Source organism: Eurytemora carolleeae, unplaced genomic scaffold (genome assembly GCF_000591075.1).
Source record: "Eurytemora carolleeae unplaced genomic scaffold, Eaff_2.0 scaffold589, whole genome shotgun sequence".
Taxonomy (NCBI): domain Eukaryota; kingdom Metazoa; phylum Arthropoda; class Copepoda; order Calanoida; family Temoridae; genus Eurytemora; species Eurytemora carolleeae.
The window spans coordinates 121,546-146,173 of record NW_019396504.1 but is presented as its reverse complement, the minus strand read 5'-3'; the positions used below and the strand labels follow the sequence as shown (position 1 = coordinate 146,173).

General features: G+C 32.3%; 1 protein-coding gene across 2 annotated transcripts; it reads left to right on the top strand.

Annotated features, from left to right (window-relative positions):
* LOC111704517 (6-phosphogluconate dehydrogenase, decarboxylating) lies at positions 1-23,934 on the top strand. 2 transcript variants are annotated; one of them, XM_023476771.1, is made up of 19 exons: positions 1-16; positions 1,584-1,587; positions 9,513-9,523; positions 9,792-9,833; positions 10,975-11,084; positions 11,810-11,877; positions 12,996-13,118; positions 14,979-15,123; positions 15,408-15,482; positions 16,950-17,015; positions 18,930-19,039; positions 19,814-19,875; positions 20,446-20,537; positions 20,947-21,035; positions 21,490-21,550; positions 22,114-22,187; positions 22,658-22,760; positions 22,854-22,976; positions 23,728-23,934. In XM_023476771.1, exons 4-19 carry the CDS (start codon positions 9,800-9,802, stop codon positions 23,845-23,847), a joined length of 1,455 nt encoding a protein of 484 aa, XP_023332539.1. In that variant the 5' UTR covers positions 1-16; positions 1,584-1,587; positions 9,513-9,523; positions 9,792-9,799; the 3' UTR covers positions 23,848-23,934. The 2 variants fall into 2 exon arrangements, with proteins under 2 accessions (XP_023332539.1, XP_023332538.1); XM_023476770.1 differs by lacking the exons at positions 1-16; positions 1,584-1,587; positions 9,513-9,523 and adding exons at positions 6,814-6,865; positions 7,866-7,903 and having other exon boundaries at positions 9,773-9,833.
* Positions 23,935-24,628: the final 694 nt, after the last annotated feature.

Sequence of the window (24,628 nt, the reverse complement as noted above, 5' to 3'; positions counted from 1 at the left end):
ATCTTTCACTTCTACAGTGTAACAATAAAATATAAGAATATAGACAAAAAAGCAAATTTTCAGAAAACTGCTGATAAAAATTAGTCTAACAAATTTAAATAAAAGATTTATAAAAAATAGCAAAATAAAACGTAATTTGTAAACCCTAAGATTCCTAAGATCGGTTTTTTTTTAGACATTTTCACGTACAAACATTGACACCAAAAAATTAAACAAAGATTCATTTTCCAAATATTTCATTAAAAAAATGCAATTTTTAACAAAAGGCAGTTTTAGTGTTATATTTGAAAGGATACCCACAAAGGAGGGATGTAATATTAGCAATTCATCTTAAAAATGGGTAGTTGGTCACAGAAAACAATGCATTTGTTCCCATGCATTCTGCAAGTTACAAATTTAAAACCGGAAATGAACAAACAAACAAGAATCCACGCTTTATTGCATAAAATGCCTATCGTCAGCCAATTAAAGAGTCTTTAGGGATTTTGAATTGATCTTAAAAATAAGTATATATTGGTGTTAATCTGATGGTACAGAAACAGATTCACGTTCAGTTGAAAATATTTCATGTAGGGAGGGTCTACAAAGAAAATCAAGCTTTTTAAATCTCCCCTGAATCCACTTTGTAATCTTGAGGAATTTTTTCCTACAAACACCAAAATTTCATAAGTACATATTTTAAATATTTTTAACTGTTAAAAATCTCAATATGTAATTTATTTTAAGCTTACTCTACCCAAATGCACAACAGAACAGAAACTTAAGAAACTGTTTAATTTGCATAATTGAGTAATATACAGGGTTACCCACTAAGGATGAGACTGTAAAGACGACTCAAAGCTCTAAAATCATGACTTATTCAAGCTTGATTTTTGGTTTCTTCATTCAATTAAGTACTTTGATGGTCTACTTAATTATTCAGCACAGAAATAAACCAGTTTCAGATTGCAAGGAACTCTGTAAGCAAGAAAACGGACTGAACCATTTCCGTACAGTCGTCTCTGAAGTTCATCCTTTGTGGGTAACCCTGAATAAAGACCCATACAGTGAAATTATGTGTGATTTAGTTTTGTGTATTTCTGCAGCTCAAAATCTTAAATATATCATCTGCAAAAATCTGTTGTATCTTACTCAAATCTGAGAGTTTATCAGTTACTTCAGTGTTCTTAAGGTAAATGAAGCTTAAAACAGGTTTTTTTGGTGATATTTTTTGTATCAAAAGACAAAATTTATAAATAATTTGTAAATTTTTTTTGTCTGTGAAGAAAATTGCTCAAGATTACTTAGTGGATTAAGGCTAGATTTGAAAAACTTGATTTTCTTTTTAGGTTTACATGGAATATTTTTAACTCAACGTCAATCTATTACTTTAATTTACCAACATAAAACAACACCATATACTTATTTTTTTAGATCAAGTCTTAAACCCCTCAAGACCCTTTATTTGACTAGTGCTGTATAATATGACTATATTCTTACCCCTCAGGGTAAAGAAATACAATGTTGTATGACTTGGCAAATATTAAATTGATATGCGCGCGCGCGTTACTGCCATTCTATACGCACAAATCTATGTGCATGAGAGGGGTTGAAGGAACAACCATCTGGTTTCTTTATTAGACTTATATTTCGAATTAAAAGTCAGTTGCGGCAGTAGGCTTATATTCTATACTACTCAGGCCAACGCCCATATCACGACACATTTTTAGAGATCCTGTGTACCATTTTCAGGGTTAGAAAAATACTTATCACCTTTGTCAAGAAAGGGACGGGGGGGGGGGGCAGGGACGAAAGCATAATATGTGCCTATTTTATTTTTATTTCAAAGAAACTATGTAAAACCAGAACATTTTTTTGGAACTTGCACAAAAATGCAGAATATTTACATAAAAGTTCATTTTTAAATATTGTGGGGGGGGGGGCAACTTAAAACTTACATAATATACTTTTGTATTAGTTATGGGACTTATTTATGCTCTAAAAGACATAAATTTGGAATGAACTTGATGGAAGGTCAAAAAACCACACCCTCGTTTCTTCTCTTGGTCTGTAGAGCTAGAACTTTCAGTGCAGCAGGGTATACAGATTACAGATTTAAACAGATTTTTTACGGATCTCCACAGATTTCCAAAGATTTTCACAATTTCCACAGATTTCCACAGATTTCCACAGATTTCAATAGATTCCAACAGATTTCAACAGATTTTAGCTGATTTGAACAGATTTCAGCAGATTTCAACAGATTTTACTATTAAGAAGGCTGAAAATAATAAGAAACTTAATATTTTTTGCAATGAACTTAATATTTTTTGCAATGAAAATTTTTCATTTTAAGATACCGTGACTGACCTGTGGGGGGAGTGGGGGCAAACATGGGGGGTTACCCCTTTTAGACAGTATAAAAGCCCTTTTTTCATCTTATACTTGATATCACCGTGGCCGGGTGGGGGCACAGCAATGACCCCCCCCCCCCCGTTGAAGCACAAATAATATTCACAATAAAAAAGTCAAAATAGCCATATGTGACAATTACATTTGATGATTTGATATTTAACCAAATATATTATTTTAAAATTAAATGCATTTTCATACAATATATATGATATGAGTAGGTCCACCCTCCTGCGCCCCCCCCCCCTTCCTTGGCGTACTCTTCCCTTTTCTTAATTCTTCAAACATACCCTGCACTCGCCTTAGTTCTGACTCTGAGTTCAGTGTAGTGTAGACTCTTTAGTTAGGTGAAGCAGTAGGTGGGTGCAGTCAGTTTAAAACTGAACCTTGAACGTCATGACACTTGTTATGCCATAGTACATTCACTTACAAAACTTAAGCGTTTGACGTTTTACTTAATACAGTAAACCATTTTCATTTGAAGGGAGTGACTGATAATGCATATGGCAGTTGAACCGAGAATGTAGTATTGTGGAGAATTTTTTTAGGAGTCATTTGAAACATATAAAACGTTTAAATGATCTATTATAGTTACTGAGTTTGAGCGCAAAGTCGACTTTTAAAATCATCGTCGTCGTTATCTATTAATTTTAAAAAATCAATTCTCAAACTGTAACCTCCCAAATGGGAACATCGGCTTTGCGCTCAAACTCAGTAATTTTACATCATTAAATCGTTTTATATGTCTCAAATGAGTCTTTAAGAATGTCTGCACAATACTGCATTCTCAGTTCAACTGCTATAAATTGCACGGTCACTCCCATTTAAATAGGTATTCAAAAAGCATCAAATCTGAGATAAAGACCGTGTTGGAGTAGCTCAAATTTCTTAAATTTAACAATATGCATAGAGGCGGCTTATGGGGGGGTCTCCCCCCTCCCCTCCTGGAAATATAAAGAGCTCAAGAGAAGATAGCAGGCACCTTCTAGCCCTTAAAATTTAGATTTTTAAGAATATATTTTCGAAAAATTTCCCTCTGGCACTGGCAACATTTTTCCTCTCAAAATGAATATTTTTTTTAAAATTCCAAAATAGACTTTAATTTTCATATATGTCTCCAAAAAATACGAATATTCTGTAATTTACACATAAAATGCTTTAATTTATGCACGGAATTTTAATTATTTGATTTGATTAAAGTTTGCAGTTTTGATTTAAGTTTCCAATTCCAATTAAAAATAAGAAGTTTAGCTTCATGAATACAAATTAATATTTTCGCTTCACAGCGTTTATTATATAGATAAAATGCCAAGTTAAATGAGATATATGAACAAAATCTAATCCTGTTAAATGTTTGTTGAGTAATAAGCAAATAAGGGTGTACACTGTGACCCTTTATATATTTGCGTACATTCGCTATGAACTTTTAAGTTAAATAAATTTCGCTGTTCTCAATGAACTTGCTTGCGCACTCTTTCAGACTCAGTACATGTGTACAGTAAACGGTTTACAAAAAACTACCTTTTTTGGACTTTTAGTTTTCACTTTTCAGCATGGGTACTGGAATAGGGTAAGGTAGTCATACAATTCTAGCAGTAGCTTCTGTATCTGACCCACGTCATAACCCGGTACAGGGCACAAAGTGGACACTGGCGAGTATACGCATAATTGTGATTGGCATTTCTTTGTCGGTCTGAGAATTCTCCACTAATAGTTTTAATCAGTGACGTCAGAGGATACGGATCTTCCCCCCGTACAGTATCGAGTTCGACCTTTCAATTTCATTCGTGCGCGAGCCTCGTTGGGATACCCTATTCCAGTACCCATGGTTTTCAGTATATTCTCTGAATCTAATTTTCATTGTCTCGCTCTCTTGTGGAAGTGTTTTGCTTGTTTAATTACTTAAAAAAAAGTATTTACTGTTAGTTCGTGAAAACCGTAGGACGTTAATATTAAATTCATGTACAAAATTGATAGGAGGGGGGGGTGTCCAAAAATCGTTCACTAGGACATACCCTGATTTTCAATTACACATTAGGTAATTTTCCAATGAACGATCAATTTTTACATGAATCTTATACGCACGTATACCCCCATAGCCTGTCCTAGACGCGGCACTCGGCGCACCCCTAGCCTGTCCTAGCCGCAGCGCTCGGCCCAGAAATTGTCTTAGCCTAAGCTATAACCCCAAATAATACATTATACATAATAACTTAAAATTAATGGTCATGTACAAAATTGATAGGACGGGGAGGGGGGCTGGGGGGGATCCTACATTTTATATAGTTTAAAAATCTTGTAGCATATTGGTTTTGGAACAATGGAGAAAATAAAATGTTTATTTCACTTTTAAAATTTTAGTGGATTATCCAAGCTTGTAAAACTTCAAATAAAAAAATAGAAAGACAAATTTTAAAAGTTTTTTAAAATAGAATTTTCATTTTCACCACCCCACACCTCACATTCTTCAACGCCCCTTTTATATCTGCCTTGACCCACAGTAATTGGATGTAGTCATGCATCCCGGAGAGCCTTAAATGGAGTTGATGTACAAAGACCCTTATTTTAACTAGGCATTTAGTTCTTCCAATTCCAGGCCGTATGCTGCATGGTAATTGGTGATGCTTGGCGCCCTGAATGCGTTCTGGGGTTTCATGACAGATTTCCTTCAGATCTATTATAATTACTTATTATAAATCATGTTCTCCATTCCTTCAGTTTGCCTGAGATATTTTACAAATCCGCAGAATACGGATTATTAGATTTTATTCGAATTCAGATTTGTACGTGGAAGAAAAAGGAGGGTTATTAATATTATTATATAAATCTTTAATGGTTCTACGCTATACAACGAAAAATTAACAGTAAACAAAATCATAGGGCCTCGCATATATTAGATTATTGAATATCAGAAAGCGTACATGTGGTTCATGATAAAAAGACGCATTTTAAATTTTTTAACTTGTTAAATTTGGTAAAAAGCAAAAAACAGAAAAGGAGATCTATAGATAAATGTGAAAAATGCATATATATTCGTACATTTAAATAAGACTTTATAAGTGAATACAAAAAGCAATCAAAAACAGGAAAGGTTATAAGGGCGTTTCACCAGAATAAATTTTAATTGAGTAGCGTAGGCTGGTATGTAAGACATATAGGAGGACCTTTAGGCGATTTATTTTACAGTATAGGGAACTAAATATCATAAGATATGAGATACAAATGCATTACATACATTCAAATATAATTTTGGACTAGCATGGATCTGCAATTACATTAAATACTTTAAATCTTTTGTTTAAAATTTATCTTGTACATATTTAGTATTTAGGAAAATTTCAATTAGGTATAACACAAATATCAGAAAAAGGAACCAAAATAGAGACAACATCAATTATAGAGGGGCGTTTAACCGATTACTAGATTATTTTATGCTCACATGGATTAGATCTGAGTGGCATAAAATTCCAATGCTTTAATTTTCATATTTGGACTTTTTTTAGCAGAAAAGGGAAGTAGCAATATTTTTTTTTATTAAATATTATTTTTCAAATTTTCAAGATTAATATAAAAAAAACATTTTCTGAATAATTTTGAAATGATTGTTAAAAATTAAATTGGGAAGGCCTTAAACCCCCCTCCCCTAAAATCTGTGTGAGAATTAGGGGGGGGGGGGGGGGGTTTGAATCATTATATTATTGTTTCCTCTCTGTATAATGCAAGGCCTAAATGTCAAATCTAAGAATATCCTATATATTTCAACCTACGACCTACGTCCTACAGTGTTTTGTGGTCTACATATATATAGAAATATATATCACGTCCGACAAATATTCGGGCCAGGGTAAAAATTGTCAAGGGGGGGGGGGAGGGGTGTAAAATTTTCGATGCTCGTTTGTCTTGGATGCATGAAGCCAAAAGATTAAAGTGTTCAAGTTCTTTGATATTAGATTTCTGTATACGCAATACGCACATTCTAAACCCTCACCTTTCAACACTGATCCACATACATCTATAAATCTATACTAGCTTGGGAACCCAGCGCTGCAAAGGTTGCTAAATGTTACTCCCGCCGTTTACCCGCACTTGAACGATTTTACCTGGAAAATAAATTTTCGCTACTAAAGTCGACTTACTCAACTTGAACTCTCAAAACCAAGCTAACAACATTCTCGTGGGTCGTTGGAGTTCCACACTCAAATTTGAGGTAAATCAGTCCATGGGTTCCTGAGTTATGATCGGACAAACAAACAAACGTCAGAACGGTTGAATCGGTTGGGCCAAATAATTTGTTGATAACTTATACCTTACATGATCCTAGGGAAGGTCATATTTAGAAAAAATTTGCTCTTGTAAAAATGATTGATCATACCATATATTATCACTAATAAAATTTATCCACATATCCCAATTTTTAGAAATCTAAAACAATTTGAAATGAATTCAGAATTCTCCAATAGTAATATTCTGGAAGGTAAAACAAATGCTAAAATAGGTTTAACTGAAAAGATTGTACTTTGTCCTAAAATCTATGTTGGATTTTAATGACTGTCTACACTGAACAAAACTAGTATATTTTCAAATTAGGGACTAGACATTTCTGTTAAAATATTCAGTTCGTCTTTATATTTTGTATATTTACCTACCACACCCTCATTATTAACTAACAAATTCTAAAACAATGAATGTGTTTATAAAATATATATATATATACATTTTAAACAAAAATATGTGTCATGTTCTTCTTCTTATTAATTTTCAATCTGTGTCATAAAAGGCCACTTATTTTTTTACACCCTGTATAAACACATCACTACTTCAATGAAATCAAAACAAATTATATATTTAGCCATAAATTATACATGTAAAAATGGATATTTATAATTACATCAGTTGATTACAGTTTATAGCAGGGGGAACTAGCCGAAACTGTTTTCAGTCGGTCTCCCGTACAATAAGTCTTTTAATCAAAAATATAACTTGAAAAGTTTTAGAAAAATTAGATCTAGAAAGGTTGGAGTTCCTGGCATAGAGAGGGTAGGGTTCCTGTAGGAAGTCTGATGGCTAAAAATTAGCATTTAAAATTAAAGATATTATTCCTAAAAGATCCACATGCTGGTCAAGCGAGAAACAAAGCTATAATTGAGAATTAATTAAGTATTTGAGCAACTGAAACAAAAAAGTTCTCATCTAAAGTCCAAATATTTATCAAGCAAGAATTGTTTAACACTAAGTTTAAACCCAAACTTACTCTCAATTTGTTTAATATCAGGATCAACACCATCCCATAGCAAAGGAAAGCTGAAAAAACAAACTTATAAAGAAATCGAGTTACGGACCCTCCTTAAGGTAGAAAAAATAATTAGCATTTCTAAGCGGATAAGGCTGAATTCTGTAGGAAAAAAATCATCGTTGTTAGTAGAATATTTCTGATCCATAGAATGCACAATTGATAATTGCTGTGGAATTTTTAGGTCGGGAAGAGGCAGAATATCTAATGAGAGAAATAAAGGTATCACGTGACCAGTATGCTGCTCTGCCATTGGCTGAAGTTGTGGTGACGTTATACGGACTATACGGACTAGATGACATAATATTTTCAATCATATCTATTGAAAATGCAAAATAAAAATTTAAAAATTCTCAGGCTCCTGTGGGATATAATCGTTTTTGGTTTTTGGTTGCGTATTTGCTAAATATGATCTGTTTAAACCTACTACTTTTATACGAAATTGTATATATATAAATTTCCGTATAATTTTGACACAGTTCTATATCAGTTTCTCGAGACGGGAACATCAGATAGATGTTTTATATGTATCGTTCAATGCCTGAGATTCTCAGGTTTCATCCCTTTAATTTTTCCTTTACAGTCCCTTTAAACTAGAGACTGCAATTGAGAGAAGGTCTATGTTAGAATCCGTCATAATATAACAATCTTTCATTGATAAAGAACTTAAAAGGCCTGACAAAGATTCAAGGAAGGATTAAGTTAATTAGAATTAGATTTTAAAAAAGGATGATCTATACAGAGATACAAATATTAATTTGCCAGTAGGGAAATCAACTTTAATACTCAGGGATTCAATAATACGCTCATGATATAGAGAAAAATAAGTAAAACTTTAAACTTTAGGTTATTATCAACCCCCTTGCAGGAGGTTCTAGATTTAAATACTTAAACTGGTACACTCTGTAAACCATACAACCACTATACACCCTACACACATGGTTTTATTTTACTGCCTTATACACTAGTCGGTGACTAACCACACCAAATACCACTAGTACACTGGTTCAATGCCTCTATACTTACTATGTGGCTTACTACAATACAATTACAATACTAGTTATATGCCATTAAGAAAAACCATTCCAAGGTTATAATGTAAGGAAAGTTATTTCAGAGGTGTACACATCTTTTGTACTGCAGTGTACTGTCTCTGAGCGGTAATGCAAACACAAGACTGATGTCACAGCCCGACATGGGATCCATATTTCACATAAAAAATCAATGAAATATTCTGGCCATAGGAAACTATTATGTGAATTATCAAAATTTTCAAAATTCAATGCTTTAACCTCCTCGGATACTAAACGAACACTGATGCATCTACTCTTGTTAACAAATTCCGCCCAGATAGAACTGCAATTAACTCTCCTTGCAATATAACCTTGAACCATTCAACATGAAAAGTGGAAGTCAAAATTGATAAATTTGTATAAATTGTAAAAATGTTTCAAAATTGTTATTTGTTTCTCTTACTAATTTCTAGTCAAAATTCTTTAAGATTCAAATACAATTTGACGTAAATTTGCAAATCGGAATTTTTTTTTCTCAATAATTATTCTAACTTTGAATTATCATTATCGTAAAGTGTATTAGGAATCTGCATATATTATTCTGGAATAAATATTTTCGAATTTTTATAAAATTTAATTTAGTCGTTAAATTGTAATTTGACAATGATAAAACCTGTTCACCACATTATCCTTCTTATCTATTTTTTAAATTGCAATTTTTATCTTTATTTTGTTCATTTGTTTATCATTCTGTGCACACACTTAGTAATTAATTTATTTTGTTATTGAACACTTTTCACATTTATTAAATTTTTCAGATAGTTCAAAGGAAAGCTCCCAAAATGATATTCTGAGAACAGATGCATTTTGAACATTTCATTTCAATCCTATCACTTTTAGTGCAGTTGCATGCGAATTTAGATGTTTTTGCAAAACCTATTCCAACTTTTTTTTTAAGGGATTAATGGTTTTCAATTGTTTTCCTTATTATGAATTCATCAATTTTTATCAGTTTTTCAATTTGCCATTTCCAAATAAAAAATTATCAGCTTTTTTACAATTTAATTTAAAATTTAAGATGGGAAACTCTGCTACAGTTGTGAAGATGGGAGAACCTACTGGAGATATTGCTCTTATCGGTAAATATATTCATTGCTCTTATTAGTAGATATTTTCATTGCTCTTATTGGTAAATATATATTCATTGCTCTTATTGTTAAATATATTCATTGCTTCTATTGGTAAATATATTCATTATTGGTAAATATATTCATTGCTCTTTTTAGTAGATATTTTCATTGCTCTTCTTGGTAAATATATTCATTGCTTCTATTGGTAAATATATTCATTGCTCTTTTTAGTAGATATTTTCATTGCTCTTCTTGGTAAATATCTATTCATTGTTCTTATTGGAAAATATATTCATTGCGTCTATTGGTAAATATATTCATTGCTTCTATAGGTAAATATATTAACTGCTCTTTTGGAAAATGTATTCATTGCTCTTATTGGTAAGTATATTCATTGCTCTTATTGGTAGCTATTTTCATTGCTCTTGGTGAACATTTGGTGAATCATTTTATTAATAAAAATACTTTCTTTCTGCACTAAATGATAATCCTGTCTGCGAAGGTTTTTCTATGTTCATTTTTTATAATAGCCCAAACTCTTGCATTTACTACTTAAATTATAATTTGACTATAAGAACTAGCAGAATTCGTAGTTTGAAAAATCAAAAGTACAAGAACTGTAAATTTATTTAACCTTTCTTAGGACACACTTAATTTAGTAAATAAGGTGGTCTGATAAACGTAAAATATTGAAAATCTAAATTGTTTTGAGAAGAATGCCTTAAAAATATCATTAGTTAAAACCATGAGAATTAAAGGACGAATATGTTTTGACTTCAATATCATTTCAATACATGGTGTCCATGTCAACATTATTTCTTTTCAATAAACGTGAATTTTAACTTTAAAGTTAAAATACAATCCTTTTTATTATGCCCGGAGTGTATAATATTAAGAATTACAACCTCCCCCCTCCCCAAGTTGGGGGGTGGGGGAGGGGTTACTGATTTTTTTTACATTAAATTGGTTTTCATTCTTTTTTCCTCAAAAGTTCATTTATTTCCTCCTAAATATCATTTATTTTCCCAATTCAGAGGAAAAAAAAACAATTAAATGTTCAAGATAATGTACACCCCTGCTTTTTTTATGAAGAATACTTATTCCAGTTTTAAATCTGTTTGAATATTTTGTACATTCTTGTTTTCTCAAGGTCTGGCTGTTATGGGTCAGAACCTGATCTTGAACATGAACGACCACGGGTTCGTGGTGGTCGCCTACAACAGGACAACCGCCAAGGTTGATCAGTTCCTTGAGAATGAGGTAATCATTAAAAAAAAGTATAAGTGGGGGGGGGGGGGTTAAATTGGTATTTAGAAGGTATATAATATAAGAAGAAGGAGAATAATCGGAATGTAGTTTTTTTTTCTCAGAAAGATTATAATATGATCAAAAACATTGTTTCCTTAATATCAACATTTCGCGGACTTAATAATTATTTTCACTTTTTTACAGGGAAGTTAAGGTAATTTTACTTTACCAAGCCTGGGCTCCCACGACCAATTTTTCCTACAAAACATCCAGAGCACAGCGAGGGATGTTTTCTAGACAAAATTGGTCGAGGGAAACCATGGTTAAGCAAGTTTTTTATTTCCCGAAAAAGTAGTTGTACACAATTTTTTTCGTCTTTACGAGATGAAAATGTGCGAATTTTTTCTAGAAAACTTAGCAGAGCGAGTGCTTATTTTTTATAACTGTCTCAAGAGACGTTAAGTTACTTAACCTCCCTCTGTTAGGAGAATTATAGGTCGGTTATGTTGGTGAAACGGTGGTAAAAAAAAAAGGCTTATCTAGAAGAAAAATGTCAGTTAATTTAATTCTTTATTCAGTGAACATATTGTATTACAACTTCACAAATGAAAGTTTTAAGAAGAACATTTTTTAGAATTTAATTGACTAGATAATTTTTACCGTGAAGAAAACTCCCTTGAGATAAACATCATGTCAAATAGATTTATTTATTTATTATTATAACCTCGATCCTACAGGCCAAGGGAACCAAGGTGGTTGGTGCCCATAGTCTAGAGGAGATGGTAGCTAAACTTAAGAAACCCAGGTAAACATTTTATGGTACAGTGATAACTAGAAAACTCTGAAATAAGAAGTCGACTTATAAACACTAGTCATGACTTTAACGAGTCCAGGGAACATGAGCAACAGCAATTGTGTCATGTAAACAGACCCATTTTGCTTAATAAGTGATCTATAAGTTACTAGTAAAGCTAATAGCTTTGTAATTACTTCTCTCATTTTTCAACGAGTAAACCAGAAAACTGTAGAATATGAAGACGACATTAAAGTAATACTGAAGTATATATAATGTTGTTAAAAAGCAAATATCTCTACTACTATCTTTACTATTATTTGCTGTGCTTCATGTTCATTGGACTATTTAAAGTCATAATTTGAGTTTACAAGTCGAAATTCTATTCCAGAGTTGTCTGGTTATCACTAAAGTAAGGTGCCTCTTGAATTATCAGTGATCACATCTGAGTTAGAACTAATATGTTATAAAGGACCTCACTAGTCTCCTGGAGTTTGTAATAACTCTTGTAATAATAGAGATAAATGGTGCTAACTTTGCACCTATATTCTTTTAATCCATAAGGGGCATAAAAAAATTTCAAATTTTTTTTTTCTTGATCAGGGGCGTAGAAAGGGGGGTATTTGGCCCAAAACAGGTATTTATATCACTGTTCATTGTACACAGTATACAAACTTGATAATAAACAGTACTCGACGATGGTAAATAATTTTAAGAATTACCTCAAGGAATTTTGATGAATCGGGAAAAAGGAAAATTTGGACATCAAAAGTCAAGTTTTTTCATTCACTATTTTTCCCCCAAAAATTATTTATTTTTTCTCCAAAAATCTTTCATTTTCTCCAAAATTTTCTCTTAAAAATTATTTATTTTCCCCCATTCAACGAAGAAAATCCTAACCATTTTTTTGCGCAAACTTAACTTCCGGGGGAAAATGTATTTCAAAGAGTGGGGGGGGGAATAATTTTTTAAGAAAATAATCATTAACCACCCCTGGTTCACGAACAACAACTCGACCTTTATTAAACAACTAGACTTTTTATCACATTTTAAGTTTAGTATGACTTCATGGTTGACTTATAAAACTTTTTATTAATGAAATTATTTATCATTTTTATTCTTTAACTTAGGAAGGTGATGATGTTGGTTAAGGCTGGAAGCGCTGTGGACGACTTCATTGCCAAGCTTGTTCCTCTCCTAGAACAGGGGGATATCATCATAGATGGGGGGAACTCAGAATACCAGGATACAAGGTGAGCAGGGTGGATATCATCATAGATGGGGGGAACTCAGAATACTAGGATACAAGGTGAGCAGGAGGGATATCATCATAGATGGGGGGAAATCAGAATACCAGGATACAAGGTGAGCAGGGTGGATATCATCATTGATGGGGGGAACTCAGAATACCAGGATACAAGGAAAGCAGGGGGGATATAATCATAGATGGGGGGAACTAAGAATACCAGGATACAAGGTGAGCAGGAGGGATTTCATCATAGATGGGGGGAACTCAGAATACCAGGATACAAGGTACGCAGGGAGGGGATATCATCATAGAAGGGGGGACTCAGAATACCAGGATACAAGGTAAGCAGGGGGGATATCATCATAGATGGGGGGAACTCAAAATACCATGATATAAGGAGAGCAGGAGGGATATCATCATAGATGGGGGGAACTCAGAATACCAGGATACAAGGTAAGCAGGGTGAATACCATCATAGACAGGGGTATTGAAAACTAATCCCCCCCCCCCTTCGATTGGTTTTGGAATGCGGATATTTTAAATGTTGAATTTAAACGTTTTGGGGAAAAGTGGGTTAATTTGGGTAAACATATCAATATATTAAACACTCTTCAATCTTATTTTTACATGTTTCAAGTGTTCTGATTCTGAAGATGCTAAAGATGCTAAATTTACAAATGATTATTTGATTATTTCCAATTTACCCAATTATACACAATTTCTGTAACAAATGAAGGAATTTAAGAATAATAAAACATCCATTTAATATGCATTTTTTATCGGTTAAAGGGGCAGTAAGCGTAATTTCAGGTTGCCCTCCATGCAAAGATAGCAATACCCGATTCACAACAGTACCCTTGAAAAGCTATGTCTGATGAAGAAGAAATTGAATATTAATGTTTATAATATCGCAAAATGACCTTCTATTATTTTCAACTGCAGGAAAACATAGAAATGCTTTGAATTAAACACTTTTAATTCTAGAAAAACAACTATTTCTCCCACATTATTGATCAGATGAAGGTTTTAACGGTACCGTTGTTAATCGGGCATAATCATCATTGCATAGAGGGTTACATGAAATTACGCTTACAGAGTCCCTTTCCAGCTAGAGAGAAAAGTATGGTTTGTTTTTAATCCCTCCTTATCCTTCATCTAAATTAGATCTCATTATCCTGCATCCATTGAGCGCGTTGAATATAATGTGTGCGCGGTATAATTCAGGTTTTATAATCGGGATTATTATTATGCTAATCCGACTACGCGCTTAATAGTAGATCATATACTTCAAACTAGAGTACGCAATATACCAGGCCTAGGCCAGCAACATTAAATCTGGGAACAGTCGTAAAATAAATCCGACAGATTTTTAGCTCAATTGTTATTGGATGTTGAATTCTTTATATTGTCTGTACTCTGTAGGGTTGCCTTACAAAATATCCAAACTGCTGCACTAAAAAGGATTGAAATGTTGTATATTGTATATTGTGTATTGTATATTGTATATTGTATATTGCATATTGTATATTGTATATATTGTATATTGTATATTGTATATTGTATATTGTATATTGTATATTGTATATTGTATATTGTATATTGTATATTGTATATTGTATATTCATTTTATATTTTCTGAAAAAATTTATTGCCCCCTTCTTCTTTATATTAATTCCCAATGTTTAAGGAATATTTTTCATGTGTTTTTTCGTGGAATATAAAAGTTCATTTCATATTTTTCCTAAAATCTCCATAAATCCGTTCCCCACCTATGAAAGAATCATTTTCCTCAAGTTTGAAACGAATTGGATCCATGTTGGAAATTACGTTACCAAACTTCCTAATATTAAATCTAAAACTTCAGGCGGCGAACCAAGGATTTGGAGTCTAAGGGTCTTCTGTTTGTTGGATCAGGAGTATCCGGTGGGGAGGAGGGGGCAAGGTATGGACCCTCCTTGATGCCTGGAGGTAACCCAGCTGCCTGGCCAGCCCTCAAGCCGATATTCCAGGTGCCTCATCCTTCAAGATAAATCGATCAATCAATTAGTTCCAGATTTCATCTCATTCATAAACCAATTATCTACGCCGGCCATTTAAATCTTAATTTACTGGTTCAGTGCAGTGTCATCAACTTCATAATTTCTAAATAAAAAAATGATAAATGAGAAGAAAAAATCTGAGTGTTTATTAAATCTTGACTTTTTAGTACATTCACAATTTTGAATACCCCTGACCCTTCCTACCCCCCCCCCCCCCTCCTTGGCCTCGTGATATTAATTATCTGCGTGTTTAGTCTATCTGCGCTAAGTCTGGAGATGAGCCCTGCTGTGACTGGGTAGGTGAAGATGGAAGCGGCCATTTTGTCAAGGAAACTTTAAACTCAAAACCATTCAGAACAAAACAGATCAATTTTGTACTAAGTTGACGGAGGAGTATGTATTTAATCATCCTCTCCCCCCCCCCCTCCCTTCCAATTTTGAAATGGGGGGGGGGGGAAGAACTATATTGATAGCGTAGAGGGGGGTATGAAAAAATCGACTAATCCTTTTCTTTTTTACACATGACCCTAGAAAAAGATTAATCATATTTTTATTTATAATAGAATTTTGTTTTTACTTTCAACAGTTTTTTTGTTGCTCCAAAATCAGTACGGAAACCAGGAATAAATTCTTTGTTCTAAGATAAATCAACATCTTCTTCTGAATTACAACTAGATTATTGTCAACTTTAAGTACGTACAAGAACTATAAGTCAGGACTAAGGAACCCCTATAGATTTGTTTACAGTATAATTGTAATGCATTTTCTAAGAGGTATAAACAAATCTCGCGCTATGTCCGTGAAACTATATACACTTAAAAAAGCTTTTCTTTAATTACTTGTAAACTTGTAATTAAGATAAAGCTTGTTAACAATCAAAACTTAATTTTAAAAAGTCGTTATCATTGTATTGATATAATTGCCGACCACTGTATGTCGGTTCCTGGTTTATCTTCACTAGGTTGATCCATGACTAGAATACCACTCTTTTTATCCGTCCAGGTTTACTACTTCCTGATAGTATATAGTTTTAACTACTCGGGTCTCGGTAAATCAAATTTTAATCTTGGAATTAAAAGATAGCGAGCAATATAAACTCCATAGGATACTATATCAGGAATATCAGGGGTATACACTATACAATACATACTTCATTGAATTATTCTAAAAACTTTTAATAGTGTATTTAAAACTTAACAAAAGTACAGATGTAAAAGAGCTATTATAGTTTTGTGAAAAATATTTAATTTTGTTCAGGGTAAAAAAGAAAACTTCATTAAACTCAAAACAAATACACTATATATATAAAGGCATGGATTGGTTTGTTTTTCAAAACTTTTTACATTATTGTACTTCTAACAGGTTTACAGGATCTACAAAATATGGGAGTTAATTGTTTTTTTTGCTATACATTTCTCTTCTTATAACATTACGCTAAGTTTTGACCTAAAGATAAAATATATAGACAAATGTATATATATATATATATATATATATATATATTTAATATATATATATATATATATCATATCTCAAGTTCAAAACTTATATAAGAAACAAATCAAAGACGAACAAAAAAAGTTCAATTTAAATGATTAGTTTGTCTTCCATTTTTTATTTAGGATAAAAATATTGCAAGTTTGATAAAAGAAAACTATAACAAAATACAGTTTTAAGTGTGGCCAAGTTTTTCAACAACTCTACATTCAGTACAGTGTTGAGTACTAGAATTGTACATATTATCCAAGGTTGTACATATGAAGATGTTTGGTTCGAGTTTAAGTAACCCATGATAGATGGTGCACAACGGAATTGAATACGGAGATATGCAGCTTATCTGTGAAGCTTATCATCTCATGAAGGTAGGAAGTCTATATTTTTTCAACATAGCTTCAAAGTACTTTGCAACTTTTTTACTTGAAAAGGTGTACTTATCATCGCTGCTTTTATCTTTGAGCATTTTTCATTGAATTTAACAGATTTTAGTGGTTTTTTTTCTTATTGGTTAAATTTCAAGGTCGGAACCTTTGTGTATCGTTAATCGTTCAGGCTTGATCTCGATATCCAATGTGGGCTCTTTAAATTTGTAGATAAATGCATTTTTCCTTCAATTTAGTTATCCCTGCAGGATATGACGATATAAAAGAATGTCAAAGGGGAATTAAATTAATCCTAAAGATGGAGACCAATGCTTAATCCCAAGATTTAAAATAAATAGTTCTGACATCAGATTAGGCAGTATAGACTAGGCATAGCATTTTTTAAATTTTATAATCTTAACTTTTAATACAGGAAAGATATTGCTTTTATAATAATTACAATAAGTTTTTATTTCTATATTAACGCTTTGTTTTGTAATTTGAATAAATTATTATAAATAAATAGTTAGATGTTAAACATTATAGTCATAAAATAGTTCTTGTTTATAAAACATTAAAGGAACTGTAAAAGTAAATTCAAATGACTTTCAATTTAAGACAAAAAGAGAGCGGTATGTCCGATTCACATTATGATATTTCTTTCAGTTGTGGTTTCTTTACAAAGTGTCTCCAGCATTGGTGATTGATTAGATCTAATCTAAGGAGTATGAAATAGAAGGGAGATACAACTGACGCGGCCCGCCCTACCATATGATTATACATGCTTTGCAGACGGCACTTCATTTTTATAAGAAATATTTGTCTGATGTACAATTACCGCGTATACAATAACCTATTCTGAATATTTCTAATAAAAATGGAGTACCGTCTGCAAAGCATGTATAATCATATGGCAGGGGTGGGGGCCGTGTTAGTTGTATCTCCCTTCTATTTCATACTCCTTGATCTTATTTTAAAACTGTTTTGTTGTGAACTGGAAAGTCATTTGAACTTTTAATGAAAGTGGTCGTACAATTCAAGTTTGCGCACATTTATTTTCCACTTTTTCTTTTTGATAATTAGGTTGTCATATTAAAATGGTTAGGTATTATTTAGCATCAGCTGTTGCTATGCCTAGCCCAAATGGTTAGGTATTATTTAGAATCAGCTGTTGCTATGCCTAGCCCAAATGGTTAGGTATTATTTAGCATCAGCTGTTGCTATGCCTAGCCCAAATGGTTAGGTATTATTTAGAATCAGCTGTTGCTATGCCTAGCCCAAATGGTTAGGTATTATTTAGAATCAGCTGTTGCTATGCCTAGCCCAAATGGTTAGGTATTATTTAGCATCAGCTGTTGCTATGCCTAGCCCTTGTTTGTGAACATTCGCAGAAAATTTAATCTATAAACAAAGATATAGAAATTTAAGGATTTAGTGAAATGTAAACAGTTGTTAGACCTCCCCTCCCCTTTAAAAATATGATCATTCACGTTCAGAGATTATCAATAAAGTTTTGAATTTAAATTTTTTTGATTTTAAGAAAATTTATCAATTTTTTTTTAAATTGTTTTTTCTGGGCTTTAAGGCGCTGAAGAATGTAAAATAAATAAGGTTAAATTTGTTTTGCTTAAATTTATAATTTTTGCTAGCTCCATGAACCCAGTATGTTTATTTTTTGTGCAGTTTTCATTTAAATTTCTTTGTTAGTTTTGTTAAGAAACAAGATCACAAAGCAACCGCACTTAACAATGTTGATAAATTCCTACTTCTCAGAAAATAAAGAAATTTTCATTAATTCCATTAAATTAAATTATCTATCCAAGCCTAAATATCATTTATTAAGCGTGAATTCTAAACCTCTTGAAATTGTGAATTTATGGGTCCCACTTGACAATCATATGTTTACTTGTGCTCTAGGATGCCTTGAACATGGACAACGAGGAGATGAGCAATAGCTTCACGGAGTGGAACAAGGGAGAGCTAGACTCCTTCCTCATAGAAATATCTTCAAATATTCTTAAATACAAGTAGGTTTTATTCTTAGAGATATCTTCAAATATTCTTAAACACAAGTAGGTTTTATTCTTAGAGATATCTTCAAATATTCTTAAATACAAGTAGGTTTTATTCTTAGAGATATCTTCAAATATTCTTAAATACAAGTAGGTTTAATTTCCCATAGAAATGTTTTTTAAAGAAGTTTTAAAAGATGTTTAAAAGAAGTTTTAAAAGATTTTTTAAAGGAAGTTTTAAAAGATATCTTGTTCCGTTTTAGAAACATCATTATCTGTATGATATTGAAGGATTCTGTATAAATTGAAAATAATAATTGAATCTGAAGTATTTACGTTTATTTAAACTGATATTGGTAACTGCTGTGGTTGAACGAATGCTTAATGGTCCAATAATTAAAATATCATTAGCTTAACTTCCTTATTATCATTCTTCGAATCTATGGTTTATTTAACGAAAATTTAGATGTTAATTTGTTTTGTTATATTGGAAGAATTTAATAGTTTGGTCGCACTAAATCAGCTAGAATTGGAAATTATTTAATAAATTAATTACAAACGAAGAAGTGATTATTGAAAATTTGTTTAAATTCACATCAAGATCTTTATTTTATTTCTGTCTGATATTTCTATCAAAAGATAACTGTAAAAAAACTGTCTTCCAGAGGCCCCAAAAGGTCTCTGAGGATAATGTTATCACACAGATTTGGCCTATCAATAAAAACTGCCGGATTTCCGATGGATCAAGTTGGAATCGTTAAAATTGATGTAATTAATGTTTTTTTCTAGAGACGAGAGTGGGGATTATCTGCTGGAGAAAATAAGGGACAGTGCCGGACAGAAAGGAACAGGTATTTCCTGGNACAGTTTGAGTTCATTTCCAATTTAATCTAAAAAAGTTTAACCATTTGTAAATAGGGCTGTTAATCGTTTTTTGTCTTAAAAAGATCGTTAACGAAGGGTCTTCGTTGACGATGGTCAAAAATTAAATACTGCCTACCTTTGTTAACAAATTACTTTTATAGTTGTAAAGCAATCTCAACCAAACTTGGAAATTTTTGGAAAAAAGGATTACATATGAAGGTCTAAACATTTGAGGATTATATTAATAAAAAATATTTTTTTAATATGATATCCCGTAATAATTTCACATATATCCAATCAGAAGCCAGGGAATTTTCCGTTAAACCAATGAGAAAACAGAGAAATTCCGGATATCTTAAATCAAGAGCTCAAGCAGACTTTGCGTAAAATTTAAACGTGTCCACTGTGGATATCGAGATTAAGCGATCGAGATTATGGGTATGTTTTCAATTTACGCAAGATTTATATGGTGTCTTCAAATATTCAATTATCCTTACTTGTAAGACTTGTAACGAATGTTGTTTTTCATTTTTGTGACTAATCCCTTTAACTTGCAGGTAAATGGACTGCTATCTCTGCCCTGGAATACGGTATGCCGGTCACACTCATCGGAGAAAGTGTGTTCGCACGTTGTCTTTCATCGTTGAAGGTGAAATATTTCGAATATTTTTTTTAGAAGCTCTGCATCTGCACTGAAAGGGGAGAGTCTGGAACTTTCCAAAATCAGGATTGGATAATTCAACTAAGCTGTAGGATTGATCCGTCTGGATGTAATCCACAAACCATATCAAAATAGTACCGATCTGTTTTTGGAACTCCTTTCACAATTTCGCACATCCTCCATTCAAAAACTTATATAAGTTTATGCTTGATAAAACAGATCGGGCTGTTGGCAAACATTATTATTATCTATACATCTATTTTGCTATTAGATAAGTCTGGAGTTTTGGTACCATTTAAAGGTTTATCTAGACAAAAAATGTTGAAGATATCGTCGTTTTTTATCTTTGAAATTGTCTAGTTTTGGAATAAATTAAGGTGACGCTTTTAATGTTCAGGGTGAAAGGGAGCGTGCAAGCAAGATTCTGAAGGGTCCTGAGGGAGCGGAGTTTACTGGAGAAAAAGCAGCATTCGTCGAGGATATCAGGGATATCTTCATTATATTTATTATTTTTTCTAGATCAGGATTTTTAAGTTGATCTTTTGCCAACTAGTATCTTTATTTCATATTAATATCAGACTGTTTGTTTTAGTTAACTGCTCAGAATCTTTAACAATAACCGATTTTCTTTTATATCAGATCTTTGTTTTTGACATGGATCTTTTACCTTTCTTCATTAATAGCAGATCTTCGTTTTTGAAATAGATCTTTTACCTGTCTTCATTAATAGCAGATCTGATCTTCGTTTTTGACATGGGTCTACCTTTTTTCATTAATATCAGATCTTCGTTTTTGACAAGGATCTTTTACCTTTTATCATTATCAGATCTTCGTTTTGACATTGATCTTTTACCTTTCATCATCAAAACCAGATCTTCATTTTAGACATGGATCCTCAATTGACTGGAATTCGTTGATTTTCTAATAAAGATATTATTAGGCAAGCTCTGTACGCTAGTAAAATAGTTTCCTATGCTCAAGGATTTATGCTACTAAGACAGGTAAATTTATAATTTTTTAAAATATTTTAGTATTTTTTATTTAGATGATAAGGTTTATTCTATTTCATTATTCCTGATTCTTGCTTACTTGAATTCTCTTTATCCATTATCTATGGTTGTTTTCTTGTTCAGAATTCCCTTCAATGTTTTCCATTTTACCTCTTGGAGCAATGTTGCATATTGTTCTGTGGTAGGCGATTATATCAATATAATGAAGACGACTTCTTATTTAAGTTTTGATTGTCAATAAGCTGTTTTCGAATTTTAAGTTACAAGTAATTATTTAAGAAGCCTTTTTAATTGACAGTTTTATTTCCATTTTTTTGTATCTCCATGCTGTTTAAAATCTTGATGTAAATCGTAATTTAAACGAAAGTCGTCTTCATTATATTGATAAAATCTCAAACCACCGTAAACTAAAATTTTGTTGGCATTATTATTGTATTCACTAAACCAAGTATATGTCCTAAATCAGTTATGTTCACTAAACATTGCTTAAAGCTTCTCAGATTTAGGTTTGAAAATATAATTTGATAAATTATTATTTTGAACTTTTTTATCAGGCTGCCCAGGAGTTTGGTTGGAACTTGAACTATGGAGGAATAGCTCTAATGTGGAGAGGAGGATGTATTATCAGGTACAAAAATAAATGTTTTACGCGGCATTTAAAAAAAAGTTAATTTCAATACAGGGAGAACCAGAAAACTAAGGACTTTCTTTCAACTAAAAAATGTCGCTAAGAATATCATATTAAGCAATTGTTGCAACTGATTTATTTCTAAAAAAATTAAGGCACTTCTTTAGAAATAGTTAAATAGTTTGAAGCGTCAGTTATTTATTGAAAGAAAAAAGAAGATGACGAGAATTCCATTGTTTTCCTCTGAAAGATTTGAAAATATCAAAATTAAAGACCGCTAGGAGATTCTAGTTAATAATTAATCAGAAACCATTTGGGATTTTCAAAATGTGGTTTGCCAACTTTTTGCCTTAAAAATATACAGAAATTTTTAAAGAGATAAACTTTTTTATTCACTCTTATACAAATTTTTATTAACACAAAAGTAAAGACGATCTAAATAAATTTCACTGAGTAAGACGACTTTTTAGGTCCCGCTTCCTTGGAAATATCAAGGATGCCTTTGACAAAAACCCTGCTCTTGATAACCTTCTGGTGGATGATTTCTTCAGGGATGCAATCCATAATGCCCAGGTAAAAATTGTTTGATTTTAATAAATCTTTTTTGTCGTTATTATTTTTAGCAAATAAAAATTTGGATTTATTCTACCAAATATTAATGTTAAGGGTGCCTGGAGGCGTGTCGTAAGCCAGGCTGTGCTGATGGGCGTTCCCACCCCTTGCTTCTCTACCGCCCTTGCCTTCTACGACGGATATAGAAGTGATATGCTCCCTGCTAACCTAATCCAGGTAGAAAACAAGCTCTGACTTATCCCGCTCCCCTCGAAACCCACTGTTCATTAATTTATTAACTTATTCACCCTCAATCCAATTCATTTTATTCAAGATTCGTTCCAGTCTTGAATCCTTCCGTTTTACTTAATATCCTTCAATTTCACTCTTATTCTTTGGAACTCTTTATTTATTCCTTAATCTTAGATCCGTTGTATTCCTTACCGCATTCGTTCCATTCTATCCGGGTTCCGTTTAAGCAATTGAGTTTTTGACACAAACTCTGATGTTCTTATTCCAATATCTTTGCAATCCAATGTCGTAGACTTTTACTATTTCAAGCTTAGATTATTTGGTCTAGCATAATTCATAGTTTGAAATGTCTAAGATCTACGACATTGGGTTCAAAAAATATAGGAATTAGATTATCAGAGTTTGTGACAAAAACTCTATTCCTTTAACCCTTATCCGTTCTAGTTTACTTTGAATTTTTACCAAAGAGTTATTCTATTTACTCCCGATCCTCACCTTTTTTGCGTTGTTTACCCTGAATCATTCTATAGTTTACTTTGGATTCGTTCTATGCTACTGTTCCATTTTTTTCCCACATTCGATCCGTTTTACCCCGGATACGTTCCTTTATTGCACAGAATCCGTTCCATTTTCCTCTGGAATCGTTGCTACGTTCCATTTTATTCCCATATTAGATTTCTTCTCCTCCCCCTTGATAATATTCGATCTATTGATGATTTCAATAATAAATGTTCAGGCGCAGAGAGATTATTTTGGAGCGCACACTTACGAACTGCTGGGTCAGCCTGGAGCCTACCATCACACCAACTGGACCGGGACAGGCGGAAACGTTTCCGCCTCAACATACTCCGCCTAAACTCTGCCAGTTATACTGCCTCTTACAATTCTCTTGTATTATGATTACAAATTATTTATTTAATGCAACAACGCATTTAAGTATTAAGTTTATTTTGATTTTATTAGAATTAGATATTTAAGGATTAAGATTAATATAGTGATGCATTTAAAAAAGCAAATTTATGTATTTTAGAATAAAACATTAAAATATATGAAAAGATTAATTAATATTTATGTCAGTAACATGAAATATGAAGAAAATATCCGATAAATAAGGAAGATAAGTTCGTGAACTTAAACAGAACATGGAAAAGAAAAGGGAATGCTCCATGCATGAAACTGTCAGTTTGGAGTAAAATATTTATCTACAGAGTGTCCCAATAAACATGGGAATTCAGTGACGAATTCGATATCGTCTTTTTAAATAATTCTTTGATTTAGTTTAGTGATACCTACTGAGAAAGCTGTGATCTGTAAGAGTTTCGTCTGCTAAGTTCATATTTTGTTTGTTTATGTTTTGACTGCATACGGTTGTACTTAGTAAAATAAGAAAATTGCAGTATACAAACAGAGTAAACTTGTCCGTCTTCAATGTTCATCTTGCGGAGACATAATAAACACATCTTTAAAGTCTTTTACCCTTTTCATAAAATAAACTCTAGCAGGCATAAGAATATTATGGCTTTTGAAATTAAGCATTACAATGCTAATTAATAACAAAGACGATTTCGAATTCGTCACTGAATTCTCATGTTTTTTGGGACACCCTGTATGTGAGTGAGATCCATAAGACGACGTGT

Excerpts from the sequence above, each read along its gene's own strand:
- LOC111704517 (XM_023476770.1), top strand. The coding sequence starts at position 6,829 with ATGAATTCAGAATTCTCCAATAGTAATATTCTGGAAG. Across the intron at positions 9,834-10,974 it reads TGGAGATATTGCTCTTATCG|GTCTGGCTGTTATGGGTCAG; the intron begins GTAAATATATTC and ends TGTTTTCTCAAG. Across the intron at positions 21,551-22,113 it reads GATTTATGCTACTAAGACAG|GCTGCCCAGGAGTTTGGTTG; the intron begins GTAAATTTATAA and ends CTTTTTTATCAG.